Consider the following 20,658-nt stretch of genomic DNA (forward strand, 5'->3'; position numbering starts at 1 on the left):
AAACTGAGGCCTTGACCTCATTGTGTTATCAGTCTTTGTTCTAATAGCAACCCCTGAGAATGAACTCATCATACTTTTAATGATATATTTCCTTATCAGAGGCAGAATATGGAACAGTTTAGTGTGCTTTTCTATTTAAACTAGAGACTGGAAAATTTGTACCTTCATGCAATTTTAACCATTGTTATAGCTATCTTGTGCTGAGTCTAATTTTGAGCTATGTGCCTGCAGGCAGCTGCTACTTGACTGTGGAATAGGTGTGACTCGTACAGATAGTATGGACAATGTCGTGAGCCAGCACAGAGCTCTCATCTTCTGCCAATGGAAACTCATGATAGACATCATTGAATCTGAACTGCTCGAGTAAGTCTCTTAACAAACTACCATCAGTAGTTCAGGTACATAAATATGCCCAATGTGAAAAGTCGACCATGCAGTCAGTTTAAGAGAATGGATAGCAAATATCAGGTGCATGTGCTTTACTGACTAACATTCTTGCAAATATTGCAATTGAGTTAGCCAAGGGGTTTTCTCATGTTCAATTATGGATATTTGTTCAACAGATTGCCATAACTGTGTTGGCATACATCATTTCTCAAAATTGGTTCTTTTCGCCTCATAATTATGTCTACTTGCCAGTGTTTGTGACTTTATGAGCTTTTTGCCATCTCCGCTTTATGACCATATTTGTGATTCATCTGAATTGCAGAAAATGCTTACCTTCGGTTACATACCTACGATTAGATGGCTCCACAGCAGCAAATAATCGACAAAGTGTTGTGCACAGGTAATATCACCTCTCTATTTTTTTGATGTTCTTCATTACCTCATCTCGTTGTATTATAGATCCAAGCTATGACTTCGAGTGTGGTGGCTCCACTCTCAATGCTTTGTCTCAGCTCATTCTCATCATGTTAATATGCTTATAATAGTTATACACCTTTTGATAATGCTGCCACTTTTTAGCTCTGTTTAGGCACTAAAAGCGCAGTGTGTTTCAAATAGCACTGCCAAAATGTAGTAGTATCATTTTAATATTAATCCATTATCAAGCAGGCCAGTTCTTCATGCTTGACATCTACTACTAATAGCAACAATTTTTTTCTAGGTTATGACTTTTGTAATAGAAAGGAGTCTATCAACGTTTTTGCAGATTACCGTACGTTTTGTGCATTGCAAATAACCATTAATGTGTTATTAGAAAAACCCTGCTGATAGCTTTTTGGCTTTATCAAGAGGATGTTTCATTTTGCTGCTTACTATTTTTAAATGTATATACATTGTAGACTATCACATGCATTGTGTGAAAAAACTGCTCAACGAGTGGTTTTAGTGGGTTCACTTTATTCACAGCAAATACTTCATACAGTCAAAACCATTCTCCAAGCTTTTCGACAAAAACCTGATATAATATAGAAATTACTGAATGAAACTTGTTATGCGTTGTTCCTAATTAGCTTTTGTGAATATAAACATAATGGCACATTGTCAGGTTTAACGATGATCCCTCGATTGACTTGCTGCTGCTCACCACTACGGTCGGGGGTCTCGGTCTCAACCTAACAGGCGCTGACACCGTCATATTTGTGGAACACGATTGGAACCCGATGAAGGATTTACAGGTAACGAATGTTTCAGTCTAAAAAATTTTGTGTCCACATTTATAGGTAGCCGTTTCAATTTCCAACACATGTTATTGCAGGCCATGGATCGAGCCCACCGTATTGGACAGACGAAGGTGGTGAATGTCTATAGGCTGATAACAAGACACACACTGGAGGAGAAAATAATGGGGTATGTTCAACTTTTCACAGCTGAAGAAATTAATTCATTGTTAGACTAGCAAAATATAAATTTTTTCCGATATCCAGTACATTGTTTCATTCAAATACAATTTACCTAAAAATACTATATTCATGCGCTCGTACACTGCTAGCAAAACAAGCATATTTTTATGTAAATATATAGTCCATATGTGAAATCGTAGCCTAAACATGGCATAACAACAAACATTCAAGAATTGAATCGTAGCAGACATTCTACTTGTACAAACTGTCAGCTAAATTCTGTAGCAGCGTGGCTAGCAGCCTTAAAAAAGCTAGTCTCTGTAATAGGCACCGACGTCTGGTTCATGAAGGTATTTAGGTCATTACAGAAATAAATTACTGCTTTTACCTAACATAGGGATTTCATACGCCAACATTTATGTCACAGGTTACAAAAGTTCAAGCTGAACATAGCAAACACGATAGTAAACCAGGATAACAGCAGCCTAACCACTATGGCTACGGATCAGCTACTAGATCTGTTCAGCCTTGAGAATGGCAAGGAAAAACAAGCTTCTGGTACCTCACCATCCAAGGGACTGAAGTCTATGCTACAGGGCATGACTGAACTTTGGGATGAGTCAGAATATGACACTGAGTATGATGTGACAAACTTTCTAGCAAGTCTATCCAAAAGATAGCTACCATAGTGTATATTTTTTTTACCAAAAAATTCTTGAAATAGAGCTATTGTATTTTAAAAGTTATACTGCTCATATCAATTTTGTTTGAAAAACCTGTATTTGACACGACCATTATTAGTTTTACACAGCAATTAAACACTGAAAATGCACAAAATGAATCAAACTGTTCAAGGTGTTCTCTGTCCGATTGCCTCAATCCAGTGGATTTCTTCTTCGAGTATATCATCAAGCGAGTCTGGCTCTTCTGGTTTTAATTCCACTTGAACCGAAACCGGTTCCAGAGGAGTATCTGTCAAAATGGTAAAATTTTTAAAGCTAATGGTGATACTGCAAAGCAGGATGTTAGTTCAACATCTACTGGAACAACTATCTAATTCGATTTATACCTACATAACTTTGAAGTTCTTCATTCTGCAATGGTAACTTATTTTTCACATCTAGGTAGGTAAAGTTTGAATGGCACAATGATACCTTTAAAGCTAAATGTAGGAAACTTTGTAAAATCTTCTCCCTTTCCAACTCCATATGTTTGCTCAACTCGATGTAATTCAGATTGAAATCTTGCTTCTACCGCTGGAGTAGCATCTACAAGCTTTCCACCAGCCTCTCTAGAAATGTATAATACTGAACATTAAAAAAAATTAACTGTATAAAAAAAAAGTTCATTGTTTATCAAGAAATGCACACAAATACACAACACATGCATTATTGGTCATACAAGCTAAGGAGTAACAAGCAAAAACAAACTAGCGATGATAGTCATAATAGACTGCTATTAATCCTGAAATTTTACCATATACAGTACTATCTTAATTTAATCTAGTCATATAAATAGAGAATAAAAATTAAACATTCAATTTTTAAAATAGGAAATTTATATACAGTAAGGGATGACAAATTACAACTTATGTCAACAGTCAACTGAAATGTTCTTTTACCATGAAACCAAGGATATTCTCGTTTTACAGGTTCATAGATCATATATTTATGCTGAAAGCAAGTTAATATAAACCTTTATTTTAGCAAAAAGTAAAACACTAGCCTTATACAGGAAAAATGCGTAAAATTATAGTTTGTCCCTAAATAGCAAGATAAGAACACATGCTTACATCAGACCAAGAGCGAGATGAGATTGTAGTATTCACAGAAAGTAATTCAAGAAGTTGAGACCGCCCTAGATCTAATATTTTTATATTTTATACCTGTGCAGATGTATGAAAGGCAAAGATAGCTCGAATTAAAATGATGGGATAAAACTTTCCAATTTAAATCAGAACTAGATTGGATTCCCTGTTCACCTTAGACTAATTTTTAGAACTTTTCACTACTTGAAAAAAAATTTCAGGTACATGTATTCTGAAAGAAAAAAAGACAGACTACTTCCAAAGAATCTTGTAGTATACTTAGGATGTTGTAAAAAACCTAACCGCTATGAATTAATCAAGTTTGATAGCTTTTCTATGATTTAATCATACAACAGAAAGCTATATACTTGATCCTGGAAGTTGATGAAAAAAATTGTGAATGTAAATTGATCTTATAATCAACCAGCTTGAACCCTAGCAAAAAAACCTATAAAGGCCAGTGTGCTTTTTCTAATCAAGTAATTTATACGCACTTGCTCTTTTGAGCATACAGTCGAATTTTGTCTACAAATAGCTGCTGAATTGGATCTGTAGAGGTGGCTGCTTTGTAAACAATCGGTGTTACAGAGAGGTCTCGGCTGGCCTTCACCGCCTGACTGCAGACCCGTAAAAGTGTTCCTGCTTTAGCCAACATGGTCTAAAATTGAGCAGAAAGTATTAGAATATAAAGGTAAAGCAAACAAAAATCAACAGCTCAACTGGCCTATAAAAATGGATAGAGAAACCTAGGTGTTTTTAATTTGCATGCAAAAGTTTCATAAGCTTATGACATGTAAGCATGTTTAATTAACGATGAATAAAATCAACACGAATAGAACAAATACAACTTGATGCATTTAAGTGACATTGCTGGAATGTTTACGGAAACATCGTAAGTTTGTTTATTAATTTGCTTTACCACTATGTACATCTCATAAAATACATACTGCATAATCAAGCTGTTAGATTTAAAGCTTTTGGTATTGCATATCGTACTAATTGAATAACTTTCTTCTAAATGTCCGCAAGTAGGCGAACTAGTTGAAAATAGCAGCTCTCTTCGCATGTTTTGTTTGACGAAACGTCCTTCTTTCAAAAGTTGCAGTGTATTTTTATATTTAACTTTCCAACTGTTGACCTTTAGTAGCTTTACTACTATTCAGCTCAGTCTGGTTCTGTATAGCAAAGCCTCGAGCATAACAAACTTTCATCAAACAAGTGAGAAGCTGGCTTGAGGGTACTTAAATCATAGTCAAGTTACTCAGGTTTCACATCACAACACTGATTTCATTTGAGAATAACAAAATATTTTCAATAGTATATACTATTGAGAGCAGCATTTAGGAAATTAATTTCAACAGTATTTCGTCAGTCTGATATGTAAAAATATCATAGTTTGTAATCATAAAAAAGTTTGATAGAAACATGTTTTGTGAAATAGCTAGAATTAAGGCACCAACTGAATCTTTAGTTAGTGTCAAAGACTGTTTTGACGTAATTTACACATATTTGGCCCTACAACATATATTCGGTTATAGCAGGGCTAACGGTTCAATAATTTCAAATCAATGAGTTCATAAATAATGTAATAAGCTGTCAATTGTTGTCACCATTATAGCTATAAAAATACTTACACTGCATCATAATAATTTATATCGATGTTTAAAATTATTTTTGCATATTTTATCCTTTGAGTTATTCTGCGAAATGGTTTGCGCCCGTTTTACCGCCTGTGCAACAAAAACTGGACGAATCCGAAATTTTTTAGTTGGTCAGACCTTTAGATACCAGTACCTCGGCAAACATTAAAAAGCAGTAGGCGTACTGATATATAATTGTATGCCCAGCTTGGTGATGACAGTATTATGTATTTCCTATGACTAGCTATAATCATATAGTGCATTGCTAAACTTCCAGTACGAGTTGCATCCAAAATAGATAAAACACAACTTCATGGTACGTATAATGGCTTTTATTACATATTCTACTTGAACTCACCAAGTGGCGAATTACTTATTTAATGGGAGCTCTAGGCGAAGGTACTTTACAAATACTGCTTTATATATTACTTATTGCAATCTTTTTTGGTGAGCAAAAGTTCAAAAAATGTATTGTCAAGATCAATAAGAACGCCGTCTTTTTTTCAAACCACACAAAAATCTCCTCCCTTTCAATTATTCACTACATCTCATTCTTTTCGTTGGAAGCCATGTACAAACCTATTTCACAAGTACCTGACTCGGGTGTTACAGTTTACACTCTTTAAAATACAAACGGGTAAATACATAACTATTTTTTAGTGTCGGATACAATTACTTCATGTAACCTTCAGCCACGCACCAAGTTACGGCCGGCAGCACAATCCTAATAAGAACGCTTAGAAGCTGATCGCTATTTACCGTTTGCCCGGCTTCTTAGCGAATATCACGTCTATTACGAGATAAAACGATATTTAGGTGATCACGTGTCATACTTCTTGATAAAGAAAGCTATTGTGCTTATGGTCAAAACCTACTTAGAAATTAATCATTTGTGGCCTTAAACCCACTTTATACGCGGGTTAGTGTTAGCTAGTTTGATATTCACTATATAGGTATAACTTAATTTAGAAGAAAGAAGACTTAGTTTTCTAACTAAACCGGATGCGCATCCGGAAGTTCTGTGCGCAAAATTGTTCTGTATACGGTTTCCAGTTCCGTTTCTTCAGCATTCTTATTCTGCCATGTGTTTATTTCAGTTAATAATTTTACGTTACAAAATGTTGTGGATGAATTATAGTGTTCACCTTATTTTTTGTCGAATTAGGTAACTCAATTTAAATTGTTTTGAGTTCTTGTTCCAACTGTTTATTTATTTTTTATTATATGGTACTTGCAACGTAAGATAGCCTTAAGACACCTCCAGCTATAAAAGTCGAGTGCTTCGCATCTTGTTTTATTCCTGTCATCTTATATTGTGCGTTGTGTGTCATGCATTGATATTATGTTTTATTAGCAAACCGCTAAAACGTTGTCATCCACTACCATAGGCTGTTATTAATTGCTACAGTTATGATAAGACAGCCAAAGCGAACAATCAGTCAAACGTCTGGGAACGACCACCCTGCTGCCAAACAAGCTAATATACAACATGTAAAGTTGGAAATAGACACATCATCAAACATGAACCAACCAGTGTATGTAAACTACTGTATTTGTTTGTCGTATTATTTGACATGTTGAATATAGGCTACTAGCAGAGGGCCAAGAAGGCCCCACGTACGATGGACTAAAATAAGCTGAAGACATTTTTTTCTTGTACATTTGATTAGATATTCAGATATTTAACTAACCAAACTACAATTTTGACTATTTGGATACTTTACGTTTAGAACTAATGGAAAGCGACAAACTTCTATTCGGTGATTAAAAGACACGACATTATTCTCTTCAGTCATGTATAAATTCTTCATTTATCAGTAACACTCACCTATCGTAGAATTTTATATCGCGCTTCATCCTTTTGCATGCATCATCCCAATTTGTTACGGGCAAGTAACTTCATAATTGTTTTGGTTAAATTTTTTTAAGTTTTATGAGTAATGAGGCTGCTGTGATTTTAGCTAATAATAAATTATGAGCATCGAGTTCATTTATGCTTTTGCTGTTACTTGTCTACAATCGTTTTTTATTCTATATTGTGATATCGCAGTGTTTTGGTTTTCTATTATAGCGAAGGCACTCAGGTTGTTATTTTGACTGCTGATCCAACCACGGGTCAGCTCACTCAAAAAGTTGTCAGTGCTGATGAGATTAATGCAGTAGTAGAACAAAATCGCGCAGAAGTGCAAGATTCATCCCAAGATGAAGTCGGGGAGTTTCAAATAGTTGAGGCAGAAGAAGAACAGACCTCTGCTGAGATTACGGGAGAGCATGTTGAGTTGGCTGAGGAAGAACTCATATCGACACATGTCACGTAAGCTTGTAATTAAAAAGCCACATCGTTATTTTGTTTTGCTGCGGATATAAATAAGTCTGAGAATAAAAATGTGTTCAGCATTTTATATTGCTAGCGTTAGAGTACTTCGTGTGTGTAATTGGTGGCGAGTGTAATTAGTTTTGCCACTGTTAAAGACAAGAAAAACTGCATATTTTAAATACTAAGTACAGTGAAACCTCGGTTCTCGACCAACTCAGTTTCTGACCAAAAGATTTGATATTTGGACATCTAAAATCGCGTACATAAATTCGGTGTGTGACCAGAGCATGGTCATTAGAATTAAATGTTAGGAACAGCTCAGGAAATGGTATGGAAATATTCGTTACCACGGCTCCAAAAACAATGAAAGCCGCTAAGGAAAATAGAGAAATTGTTTGCAAAGATATTCAATTTAAAAAGGAATTGATAGCTTCATAAATTCTTTACAAAAAGGAATGAATCATCTGGAACGACGTCTCCTTTACCGAAGAGATTTGTTAGGAAGACAACTCCTTCAGTCGAGTTACCCTAAATAGTTTTGGAGGAGAATTCTCCTTCAAAGATGTGAAGTCATTGCTGTTGGTATTTTCATTTTTACACGATTTTTGATGTAACTGATCTGTTGCATTTTTTGCTGTTTCATTATCAATTTCTGGTTTTGTATCTTAATCTTTAATGTTTTTGATGTTTTAAGAACAAACCATACGAAACGTTTACTTTTTTTCTTCATCATAGATAGAAAATCTTTTATTAAAATTAAACACGATCTATATGTACCCATTTTATTCATAATATGCAGTATACAGTACAGTTTATGTTGTAAAATGTTAAAAAAATACTTTACCGAAGTTGTTTTCTCGACGTGGAATGGATTAAAATTTACATGCATTAGTTCTAATGGGAAAAATTGTTTTTGATTTCGAACAACCTCCTGGAACGGATTATGTTCGAGAACTGATGTTCCACTGTAATATATTAGTTGCCATCTTCGCTTTAATATCTCAAAAGAGAGATTTTTATACTTAAACTAAAATAGTTATTTTTGTTTTACCGCGTAACCTGTATTTAAACTCCACTTCTTTTTGAACATCACCGCTATTTGAGCGCCACGATGGTAAAGCTGAAAAATAGAGCACCACTCTTTAATTGAATGCCACTTTATTAGAACCCCACTTCTACTCCACCGCTACTATTTGACATTCTATGATCTTCATGAACCCATAATATCAAGTGATCAGTAGAAAAGTGTTCACAAAATCGTACTATTGATGAATCGATTACATCATTCACAATTAATTCTTTCATTGTTTCTTTCTTTCTATTGAAGTCTGTTTTCCACCTGTGAGTCTTTAGGCTTTTTAATTAAAAGCTTTGATAGCAACACCATAGAAATATTTAGTAACTGTATCAGGCTAAAGGTCCGGCCACACGTAATGAATTATTCGTTCAATCTGACCGAATCCACGAATTTCACAGAATGCACAGATTTATTCTGACGAATATCATAGATTCGTCTGAGCTGTGCATGCACACCGAATTCGTTAACGAAACGTGTTTAATTGGCTAACCTTTTTTTTTTAGCGAGCACGATTCTAGTAGCTTTGACAAGTGGTATAGTCCAAGACACGTACGACGACACACAATAAAAGTATCACCGCGATATGACTTGATACATACGATGCAACTGCCTATATGCGCTATTGTTGGTTAATATCGACTAGCTCAGCTGTGCAGAAGATGGGTTAAGGTCAGAAGACATTGTGGAAAGTATTGAACAGCCAGAAGAATATGAAACGGTTCTAAACAGAGGCAACAATCAGAACACTATTGGCCAAGCAAACAATGCTAACATTTTTGTTTTAAAAATATTAATATTTGTTTCAAAATGCTAATTTTTGTTTCTGCAATGTGTTTTAATTATGGTTTGTTTGTGTCACTTGTTTTTGTATATATATTTGTAGCATTTGATGGATTATTATTACGACACTCGTAAATTTTCTGATTTGTAGCATATTATTTGATAGAACAATTGCGGTAATGTGAACTTAGCTTACAATGGATCGACGCTCGTAACTCCTGTTCAATTGCACATCAAAAGCCAATTTTGGCTGCAAACTGTAGCAAACATATCAATGAGTGCAATGAGCTTTTATGCAACCTTGTTAAATACGTATAGTTATAAAATGAAAATATGTCCTCAAATTTAAACTAAAATAACCAACTTTAAAGCTCCGACAAATTGCAACACAGGCTATAAAATAATCGTAGGTTATTTGCAAGCATTAGATACCAACTGGTAGAGGCATGTATCAGCTTCCTCGTGCAGATTTATTTAGAAAGTTGAAGTTCGACAAGCTGGAGGTAAGTTAGAAATTTTTTGCATCCAAAAGGATTAATGTCACACTGTCCGAAGGAGAGTGCAAACAAAATATGGGCTACTTTCGATTCACCCATAAAAAGGTGCATCAAAAATTGAACTTTATCTTGTCAACTTTCTGACAAGGTTTTAGAAAAATATGTCACCCTTTATTTGAACGTCACCTGTAATAAAGCGCCACTCTAAGGGAAGGGTTGAAAAATAGAGCGCCATACCGTTCAAATAAATATTCTACAGTATTTTCTGTTTGTCATTGTAATGTTTGCTTTACAGTGGACAGTCCATTCGTTCTCACGAAAATATGTAGCTTCAACTAGATAAATTGTATATTATCTATTTTGACTGCATTTTAGCATAACTATAGTGGAATGGCAACTGATAGAATTGATTTTCACACGCTTGAATCTGTTTTAAGTAGTAACACAGAGGTCACCTTTGTACTTGAAATGGCTAGGAAATCATTTTGTTAGCTTACCTCTGCACAGGAGGGGTAGTTCCAAACAAGCAAATTGTTATTTTACAAATAATTATTTGGTGTCATACGAACTTCAGTGTCAAAAGTCATGAAGGATTTTTATCTCAAATCATTAATTTAGTTTTGAACAATATAGTGTTTTGGTACGAATTACCGGTGGCTGTGTGGAGTGTTGTCTTTCACCTAGTTGTGTGTAAAGTTCATTTTCCTTCTAACGATTATCTGATATGCGAGTCAAATAGTTTTGAGCAGCATTCAATTTTAGTCGTAGTATTAGATAAGAGATTTTTGTTCTTTTATGCTTTCTATAGCATTTCAACCAAGAGATGTTACAACAGAACATGTCTGTTTACCAGTAAGATATCAACTTGCTGTCTGGCTAGGCAATTTTTCACAGAAATAAAAAATATTCCTTTTCACAATTTTTTCAGTAATATTGCGTTGATTTTCTTCTGTATCAGAAACACATAAATCTAGTAAATCTATGATTATATATAGTAAATGCACTATGATATACGGTAATTCGTAGTGTCATGGTTAGATATTCAAATGGTGTTTAATATTTGTCTCAACAAAAATAGCAACCTAAAATGGGTGCTGAAACAATTTTTCGAGATATCTACGCACAATTTCATATCACGTACCGTAAACTTCAAGGTTTTCTTTTTGTTGGTAAGCTTTGCATTCTAGAATGTTCATCCAACAAATTAGACTAATCGTTTAAATGTGTTGTATAAGTCACAGTAATGGTAGACATGCAAGGAAGTTGCTAGATGCGACAGCAATGAATTTGAGTTAAAATATACTGTAGAGTACTGGTAATCAATGGTTGATTATAGCAGTAATTCTATTTTTGGGCTGATAAAATGGAAGCAAATCCAAAGCTTAAACATCAGTCTTGATGTATCAACATTCTAGTTTGTCTGCTCATATTGCGCAGTACTAAGTAGGTATATACATATAAATATCAAATAGTTGCTAGTAGCTCTTTTCTGTTGTTGTAGTGATGAAGAACAGACTGTGGAAGAGCTGCAAGAGCCACCGGTGTTCCAAAACATCGTTGTGCAGCATATGGAGATCACAGAACCATTAACTACTCTCCGAGACTTGTTGGAAGCAAGGCTAAGCTGCAGCTTAGCTGAGCATGAGTTTTATTTGCAGGATAGTTTAGTGTTGGATCCAACAAAAAACTTAGTTGAGCAATGTGTTCAAGGCGAAGGAATGGTACAGATTAATGTGGAGGTCAAGTCACAGCCAGGTGAGAAGAGTGTTTGTTGAACTCAAATGCATGGCGTAGAAATCAGATTTCATTCTACTTTTGAAATACAAAACGTATTTCTATGTGAATTTTGGACAAAATTCTTTCTTTCAAGGACAAAATCCCAAGATAAATATTGTGGATATTTTAAAACCGGCCGATGAAATAGAAGTTGAGCCCCAGCCAGTTCCTGAGCCAGCGCCTCAGCTTCCACGTGAGTGTCCTTACTTTTATGGAACAACTTTTCTCTCAAAGATCATATCCTTATTTGATGTAAGCAGTTCAAGGCCAGTTGCAACAGCATCACTGTTCAAGGTCTACAGAAACAGTATCACTGTTATGTTGAAACAGTTGTTGTTAATTGAACTAATTCGTGTCACCTGTTGAAGCTAGAGAAGGGTCCTAAAGCTATATTCATTGCACTACTTGTGTTTTTAGCACAAGATCATGTTACGCGATGGATTGTTGACCAGGGCTACAGAAAAGAACAAGACAGATTAAAGATACCCTTTGGTGAGCTTGCTTGTCTGCAACTGTTGAGATTTGCCATTTTTGCAGATGCCATCAACTCTAGATCTATATTTTTCTATTTGTAGACTGAGAATTACCAAGCTAGGTAGTGCGAACAGTACATATCACCTCATTAGCTAACGTCACTTGCATTACTGAATATTTGCAACCGCATGCTTTTTTCAGTTATTTGTTTTGACCAACTCTCAGCATTGGCTGTGAGTTGGTCAAAACAGCCAATGCTGAGAGTTGGTAAGCCATTTTTAGCTTGCTGATGATGCTTGTGGTCACCTATTTTCAGACCCAATGGACTGGACACAGGCACATGTCAGGCACTGGATCAACTGGGCTATTCGTGAGTTTCACCTAACCAATGTGAATGCAGACTCATTTGACTTGACTGGCAAGGAGCTTTGTGAACTTCAGCATGCCGAGTTTGTACAGAAGGTGCCGCATGATAAAGGAGATGTTTTCTGGACTCATCTGGAACTTCTTCGCAAGTGTAAATTTGTGGGTGAGCTGTGATGTCACATACTTATATCTACCCTAATCTTATTTTGCTTGCCAATTTTGCTGAAAATTTTGACAGCAAGAACTGGCACTTGTAAGAAGATGATTGCATGCTGAAAAATAAACTGCTGAGTAATGAGATTAAGCTTCTTGTATTTTTCTTGTAGCTGTTGTTCAACAGCCGACTCCGATGGCAGTACACACTGTGACCGTATCTACGGGGGATTTTGGTAGGAACACAGCTAAAATAGGAAAAGTGAGATCTTCTCGCATCATTGGAGATGGCATAGCATGTGGTGTGCGAACAGGTACTCTCTTGGCCTTTAATACTAAATGAGATAGGTGCATGTCAGAAATAGATTTATATTTGTTTATAATGAAAGTTGTTAAGAAAGGCGAGCTTTTATATTTGTTCCACAAATTTAACAGAATCACTCCATGCCCATCTATGCATTAGCATAAGTGATGTAGCTTGTTTTAGTTTTTGATTCATATTTTTCATTAGTGCTTCGATAAATGGGTGCACACAGATACAGAAAAAAGACTGATCGTGATTTTCCATGTTTCTTATTTAGGTAATAATGGACAGATCCAGTTGTGGCAATTCCTTCTGGAGTTGCTGACGGATAGGTCAGCAAGGGAGGTCATACACTGGTTAGGTGATGAGGGAGAGTTCAAACTTGTGAATCCTGAAGGTGTAGCTGGTCTCTGGGGTGATCGAAAGCATAAGCCAACCATGAACTATGAAAAACTTAGCCGGGCTCTCCGTTACTATTATGACGGCGATATGATTTCTAAGGTTGGTTCTGAGGCTATCAATACTGGGTTCAATAATGCTGTTGTATCGAAAGTCACCATTGACAATGTTGTTCATTTATTAAGGTCATGGTCATTTGAGTTTTCAGTTTTCACTTCTCTAGATGAATGTTCTTTATTAATCTTTGCAGGTTCATGGCAAGAGATTTGTTTATAAATTTGTTTGTGATCTAAAGCAACTACTCGGTTATTCTGCTGGGGAACTGAACAGACTGGTTGAGGACAGTGCACACAAGGAGCTTCAAAAAGTGCGGGAAAATATCAGACCAGGTGACTAGAGTTTAACTTAAATTACCAGTGACATTCGTTTACGGTGTTAATTACACTCTACTTACTAGTAACAGTACCGCTGGTTTCACTATTTTCTCTAAACTTTGAAGGTTTGGTGAGGAAGCAGTCCGTAGTCATGCACCAATGAAAAGGACTGGACTAAGCTTCTCTATTCATCTTTCTAGTTATTCATAACTATTAATGATCTTGTTATTTGTGAGTGTCAGTCATATTGTTTCATATTTGTTGTACAGTAACATTATTTATAAGTAAAAAGTGGCATCTGCATTTTCATGTACATATTAGATGAGTATATTGCCATTATTACTGTACATAAACAAGCTTCTATATTATAGCAAAAGCTTCTATAAACTTGTTTCATCTTCTTTCACCTTTTCGTGCTCGCTTTTTTGCCTAGCTTCAAACTCTTCGGATTTTTACGATTTCCTTTCAATACTGGCTTGATTGTTTTGTTACTGACTTTGTTTCTTTTTAAACCTTTGTCACCTGCCATCCTTTTTGGCTTTTTCACTGTTGGTTTATTCGTATTATTGTTATGTATCGGGGAAGGTTGTAAGGGCAGTGTTAAAGTTGACTGAGCTGGAGGTGGCTCCGTTACCTTTAGGATTCCATCAAGTGAAGGTTGTTTACGGATGGGCATCAATTGGTTGACTGATGCATCAGAATTCTTTGGAGATACAGCTTCAATTTTTTCGGGGTCCTTTCCCCTGCATAACGAAACAATATTTCATTAACCTGCCATGGCGTATGTAATACAGGCTGATGCTTGGAAGCTATCAATTAGTAATATTTATCAGATAATAATATAATCACGCTCATAGAACACATGCAGCAAGGCGGATGTTACTTGCATAAATCATGTTGAGAAAAGCACTAAACCTTTTTGAGGCCTAATATTTAAATGCATATTTACCAAGTGACTCTGGGTTTCACATTTCGTGCATTATGCTGATGTGCGTATAGGAGAACCATCACTGTTGCAAGACCGACAACAATAAGAAGGATGATTATACCTGCAATTTACATTTTAGACCATTAACATCTTAGCTTTTCGGTCAGTAGATTGATGGGCCTGTTGACATGCCCTGATAAGTGTGCAGAGAGTCAGGCAAGCCAAGAGTGGAAAGATGAACACAGTTGGAATTAACATTTAGGGTGTTGTTTGTGTGCTGATGCGGAATAGAAAGCCTTAGATCATCAAGGACAAGATTCCTAACCATGACCAACTGACCGTGCAAAAGATGGAATTAAGAGTATCTGACTAGCCTGTATTCTCTAACTCACCTGTAGTGAGGCTGAAAGAATTTTGTTCTAGCCAGCTGCAACTTTCCTGGCAGTGCACGACTTGCAAATATGATCCTGTACACTGTTGGGAGATGGGATACGAAGGCGGATTGTTACAGCTTCTTATCCTGCATTCTACAGCAAAGTTCCCATTAACGTTTCTTCAGTCATCAATCACGATTGGGCGCAAAAAATACAGTGAACATTGATAGCGTGGGAACCTAAACTTCACATTTATTTTGGCAGCTCATGTGCAAGATATACATCCTTTAGACAAAGCCTTACAATCGTTTTACATAAAAAAATTATTTGGCATACTTATCATTTTAGAGCAGGTTTCAGTATTGTTTGCACAGGCTGCAGGAACTGTTTGTGATGACCAGTCACTCCATCCCCCAATTATGACATCTGAACAGTTTTCGTTGTGACACATTCTGTACTACAAGTTTGAAGGTGTCTGACTTGTCTAGCTAAGATAATGTGACTTACATGTATGTATCTAGGCAGTTGGTGGTAGTGATTTCAGGTTCATGATTCAGAAAATCTGTAGTTAGCAGTACATTTACAAACTCACTATTTGCATTTGGATAACCACATTTCTTGCTTATTCGGTAAACCCAGTAAAAATACACATCAATGGCAATTGGCATCCGTTTCTTACTAGTGGACTGGTAAGATAGATTCTAATTTCACTGTAGTATTATATGTTGCAGTCTTTAAATTTGTTATAATTTAAAAAGAATAAAACCAAATGGTGATCATACTGTATAAAAGAATGACGACCTTACTTCTGCACCAAGGGGAAAACGTCTGCAGAACTTGGCACCCTCACATAGACGATCTCCATATTGAACTTTGGCGCACTCGCTCTCAGTAAATGCTGAACATGTTCCATATTGCACTCTTGTTTTTATGTCAGGACTTTCTATTGATACATTATATTTCGCAACTACAACGTGGCATTTTAAAAAGTTGTAAAGTACTATAATTCACCTTTGGCTGTTTTACAACTATACATTCTAAGTTGTATGAATTGAATGAAAACAGCCTATCTGAGCCAAAAAAATCTTACCAACTCTGGCTAGCTAGTGCAAGGCAGCAATGAATATGATTAACTTATGTAATTATTTTTGCCAGGTTGATGGGTCTTTAGGAAAGTAAAGTAATGAAGCATCAATTCGCTTAGCTAATTTGAATATAGAATCATGCCAGAAAAATTGTTTGAAGTGAATTATATATTTAATAGATAATTGACAATATGAGGCTTATTTCAGTTTGTAATACTTTTAGCTATCCCTAGCGAGAGGAAATGAAAAATTAGGGATTTCTTGATATGGTAGTATGTGTAACAAATGTTTAGCTGGCTTAGAGATCGCTGTACCTCACTAGGCAATGGTTCTCTTGGAGTACATCTTAGTGTTAAAAAGAAGATAACAGATACTTATATAGAGTTATAATTTATAAATGAGCACACAGCCTCCAAGGATTTGAGCTGAACTCCAAATCTGGCGAGTTCAAAGACTGCTGATACTACATGTCAAAGGTATCGTAAAATAATACATTTAATTTAGAAATATTAGAATACAATAATGTTAATTGTTGATTGCATCGTTTTAAACAATTGTTCATATCATTTGGAGTTGTAATCCAGTTTCAATACCTAATCATTTTCTAATGAAGCATGGAGAAAAGATTTTATATTGCTTTTTAACTGATTTGTTGCAATGTTAATGTTGTTTGTAGCACTGTTGCAAAAATGTTTTTAAAATGAACATGTGAAGGCCATTGTCCTTTTTAGTGTTAATATTAGATCAGATGTAAATAGCAACTCTATTGTCACAGGTTATATTACTATTTATAATTTCTGCGTAGTTTGCTACATTGATTAAGAATTTCTGATTGATTTGTTGTCATTTTGATCATCAGTTAGTAATATGTCTTTTTGCTCTAATAGCCTTATCCCTTTGATAGTAGTCACAATTGTGTACACAAACAGCTAGAAAACGCAACTCGGTCTAAAGCTGCGAACGTCTAAAGCAACTCGGTCTAAAGCTATAGGATTATATGCGTAACAAAACAACTTTTGCCTACAGGAGTATCAATTTTAAAATGAAATTGTAACGAGATTTCTGATATCCAAAAACTATGATTAGCAAAGTCAAAACACAATATATACAAGACAAGTATTATTACATTACAAAAATAAAATATAGTGAACATACATTTTTTACTGAAAACTAATCACCACAGGCTAATTGTCTATTACAGCTGCACACCAGAGATATAAATTACTAGTAGTTTTGCAATTGTTTCTGTTCAAAAAGTTGGAAGAGTCAATACTATTTGCCATGCAGGAGACGGGTTCAAAGCAGTTCAGTACCTATTGATAGTTTTACGTGTCAAAGGGCATCCCGCACACATTTGAATCAAAGTCGAAAATGATTTGATGCGAGTTGTTATTGTTAATTGCACAGACTGCAAATCTCTTAGCTCCCTCACATGCCCTCGACTCACCAAAAGAAAATTCATCAGTTATCTTTTAAAAAATATGACAACACTGCTAAGTACCACAATTATTGTCTATCTCTGCCCAGCCCAAACCGTAATGCTCGCTGTACCAATGCACATTCATTCCTACCAAAGGGAAGTTAACTTGCTTAAAAGATAATTGTGATAAGTGCGGTAATTATACAGTAGTTGAGTGCTTCCAATTTTTGATAGAATACTATTCATAGTGCTTCATGATTATTTACACATTGTCTTTCATATGGGCATGGCCAAACATACATGTATATCTATTACAGAATATAATTAAGAAGTGCTGCAAGATCTAATTGCAACAATTGTAGTGGTAAAACATACCCTCGGAAGAAAAACTGGATGATGTGCTTGCACAAAACTTATTGACTTCTTCTTGGGATTGTGGCTTTACCTTGATGAACCGCTCATTGTATAAGCTATTCCAAAAGCTTTCAGCACCCTCGTATTCGCAGGCATGGCAGTAGAAACAATGAAATATGCCGCCCTCGTCAAAGAACATGTCCCAGTCCAATTCCCAATTGACTAACTTCAAATCAAAGACATTGCCATCATCACCCTAATCAAATCAAGAAAAAATATTGATGAGTGGAAGGCTCATGTTTCACTGTTTAATTAAACAAAACTGTTATGGAACATAGAGCAGTGTAGTCCAAATAGAAGATAGTACTGCAGGCACAATCTAGAGTAGGGCCCGAAACTTTTCAGCATCAGTTTGGCGCAGCGTCGTTGTTGATGCAGTCAATACCCATTTTGTATAGAGGGGCATAAAGATTGCATTCGCAAGTCTAGAATTATTTGTTTTCTTTCAAATTGTCATTGTGTCATTCCGGTAGCTTTATTGATACTGATATTAAAATACATTGCTGCTATTGCGTGTATCTTCTTCAAAATGTTTTGAATAGTGGTAATTTACATGTATATCAACTGTGTTTTTATGCTATATATTGTACATAGTACTATATGCTATTAAAGCCGATTTTCCAGTTCAGTTACTACTAATAGATAAACAGGGCAACTTGTTTCCCCGAGATCAGTTGGCTTGATTACTGTTCCAAGGTAAACTGGATATTGCAAGAAAGCTCAGTAGCTTATTTCACAGCTCATATGTAAGACTGCAAGGATAAAAAACTGGCATGCATACTTTAGCCACTGCCAGCAAAGGCTATGAACACCATATGCATATCCCATAGGTATAGGCGATCCAAGAACACCCCAACTTTCCAAAAAATGGATATAACGCCCCTAAACACTCTGCACCTACACATTATAAACTATTTCATTTGCTCTTCGCCTAAACATTATACCTACACATCTGCTGCATATGTTTAGACAAGGTACCAAACCATTTCATGTGCCAATGACCTACATTTTCTATGCAAGCATGATTAGAGAATGTCTAAGAGACAACCATGGAGAATGCAATTCACTTATAGAATATTTTATTCTATGCTTAATTATGATGTAAACTCCAGTCTCTTTTCAATAATTCATGTGAAGGAGTGAATATTCCATGGAGTCAGATCGATAACAAGATTTCAATTAACATTTTCAAATATATCAATGATTTACACATCGAGCTAGATTTGTGAAACTGTGATGATGGAAGGGCAGATTGAGGACACGCATACAGTTTTACCAGCTCTTGAAAATTGTCTGGTCTGTTTAGTCGACACGCAAGCTCTGGGCTTATCGTGCTGTAGTCAATGTATCCATCTTCTGTTATTCGGATGAAAGTCGGCGTTTCTTCTAAGTGTCGATGGATCTTCCAGATCGCGCAGTGCGCTTGTCTGCAACATATTTCAGTTTATCATTTGATGAAACAATTAGCCCACATGTCAGTGCAACAACTGGATTGTCCAATAAGAGAGATACCTGACCCCCAACTTACTCGAATGTATCTATTACTTATAACTATATCAGTATAGTTAATAGGTCTATGGAGTTTTGTATCTATGTATGTATAACTTATAACTATATCAGTATAGTTAATAGGTCTATGGAGTTTTGTACCTATGTATGTATAACTTATAACTATATCAGTATAGTTAATAGGTCTATGGAGTGTTGTGTCGGCGTATCTATAACCTTTTATTGGCATTGGTAATCATCAACAAAATGACGTTTTTCCCAAAATAAAAATAAGAAAACAGGAATCGGGAATTATTTAGTGAGTTGAATAAAAGTGTGTTAAAAACTAGTACTTGGGTGGTACGTGAAATATTTTGCAGATCCTGAGTAACTTAGCACTTGGGATGGATGTCTCTACTATGTAAAACTTTTGTAAGTTACTTTGCTAGTTCTCTTTGGTTCTTGTTAATGTAAGAAAAACCTTGAATTAAATCATTACAACAAAAGCAAGTGTGGTTTTTTAGATTGCCTTTCTAGCGAAAATTATGAAAAACTCTGAACAATTGGCTTTTATAGTGAGTATAGCTCAATTCTAGAACTTCATTACGTGATTACTGTATTACCAGCAAATGTTTGTCAATAAGATTCAACATTTTCCAAACACTCAAACGCATTGAAGATATTGTATACATAAATTTGCTTTTTCAATAAAAATTATCATGAAAGCTAACATACGGCATATTATTGACACGTGTCAAACATTTTCCGTTTCTTTGCATCTTCCGATTTTGTTAGTTTTATAAATTGATTGATTCAAAATCTCAACACGAAACCTCATTATGACAAAAATTAGTAATTACCAATGTTTCCTCAAAAAGTTTGATTACAAAATAATAAAACAAAGTGGTACATTAGCATAAATAAACCGTGCACTACCTTCATGCTTTGTCAATATATAGCACTGAAGTAATGCACATTAGTTTTCATCTGAATAGCTGCTTTATCCTATTCAATATAATACAAATGTACCTACACATTTGATATCACTTGCCTTTAATATAAACAAATACAATAGGTTACTTCTATTTAGTTTTGTCATAAATATTATTGTTGCACAACTTATACCCCTACATGGTAATCACATTGATGCTATCCACCCCTATGCTCTAGCGTTCAGCAGGATAATACACCGCAGAG

General features: G+C 35.4%; 3 protein-coding genes across 6 annotated transcripts in view; 2 read left to right on the forward strand and 1 right to left on the reverse strand.

The window, feature by feature from the left end:
• LOC137394042 (TATA-binding protein-associated factor 172-like) overlaps positions 1-2,468 on the forward strand; it is a 28,397-nt gene extending 25,929 nt beyond the window's left edge. Inside the window, exons 36-40 of the mRNA XM_068080763.1 lie at positions 232-363; positions 710-787; positions 1,493-1,622; positions 1,703-1,794; positions 2,215-2,468. Coding sequence (XP_067936864.1) covers positions 232-363; positions 710-787; positions 1,493-1,622; positions 1,703-1,794; positions 2,215-2,467 — 685 coding nt within the window. The 3' untranslated portion in view covers position 2,468. The remainder of the gene's footprint in view (positions 1-231; positions 364-709; positions 788-1,492; positions 1,623-1,702; positions 1,795-2,214) is intronic.
• On the reverse strand, positions 2,428-6,022 carry LOC137394168 (ATP synthase-coupling factor 6, mitochondrial-like). 4 transcript variants are annotated; one of them, XM_068080910.1, is made up of 4 exons: positions 5,994-6,022; positions 4,089-4,252; positions 2,942-3,078; positions 2,428-2,759 (listed from the first exon to the last, which is right to left on the reverse strand). In XM_068080910.1, the coding sequence occupies exons 2-4, from the start codon at positions 4,247-4,249 to the stop codon at positions 2,638-2,640; spliced, it is 420 nt and encodes a 139-aa protein (XP_067937011.1). In that variant the 5' UTR covers positions 4,250-4,252; positions 5,994-6,022; the 3' UTR covers positions 2,428-2,637. The 4 variants fall into 4 exon arrangements, with proteins under 4 accessions (XP_067937011.1, XP_067936991.1, XP_067936999.1 ...); XM_068080890.1 differs by having other exon boundaries at positions 5,935-6,022; XM_068080898.1 differs by having other exon boundaries at positions 5,885-6,014.
• A 601-nt stretch (positions 6,023-6,623) lies between these two features.
• On the forward strand, positions 6,624-14,564 carry LOC137394116 (GA-binding protein alpha chain-like). Its single transcript, XM_068080838.1, has 10 exons — positions 6,624-6,769; positions 7,306-7,548; positions 11,408-11,661; positions 11,777-11,875; positions 12,100-12,174; positions 12,473-12,685; positions 12,849-12,989; positions 13,257-13,480; positions 13,629-13,767; positions 13,878-14,564. Exons 1-10 carry the CDS (start codon positions 6,645-6,647, stop codon positions 13,913-13,915), a joined length of 1,551 nt encoding a protein of 516 aa, XP_067936939.1. The 5' UTR covers positions 6,624-6,644; the 3' UTR covers positions 13,916-14,564.
• The last annotated feature ends 6,094 nt before the right edge of the window (positions 14,565-20,658 follow it).

This window comes from Watersipora subatra, chromosome 1, assembly GCF_963576615.1.
Source record: "Watersipora subatra chromosome 1, tzWatSuba1.1, whole genome shotgun sequence".
NCBI lineage: Eukaryota > Metazoa > Bryozoa > Gymnolaemata > Cheilostomatida > Watersiporidae > Watersipora > Watersipora subatra.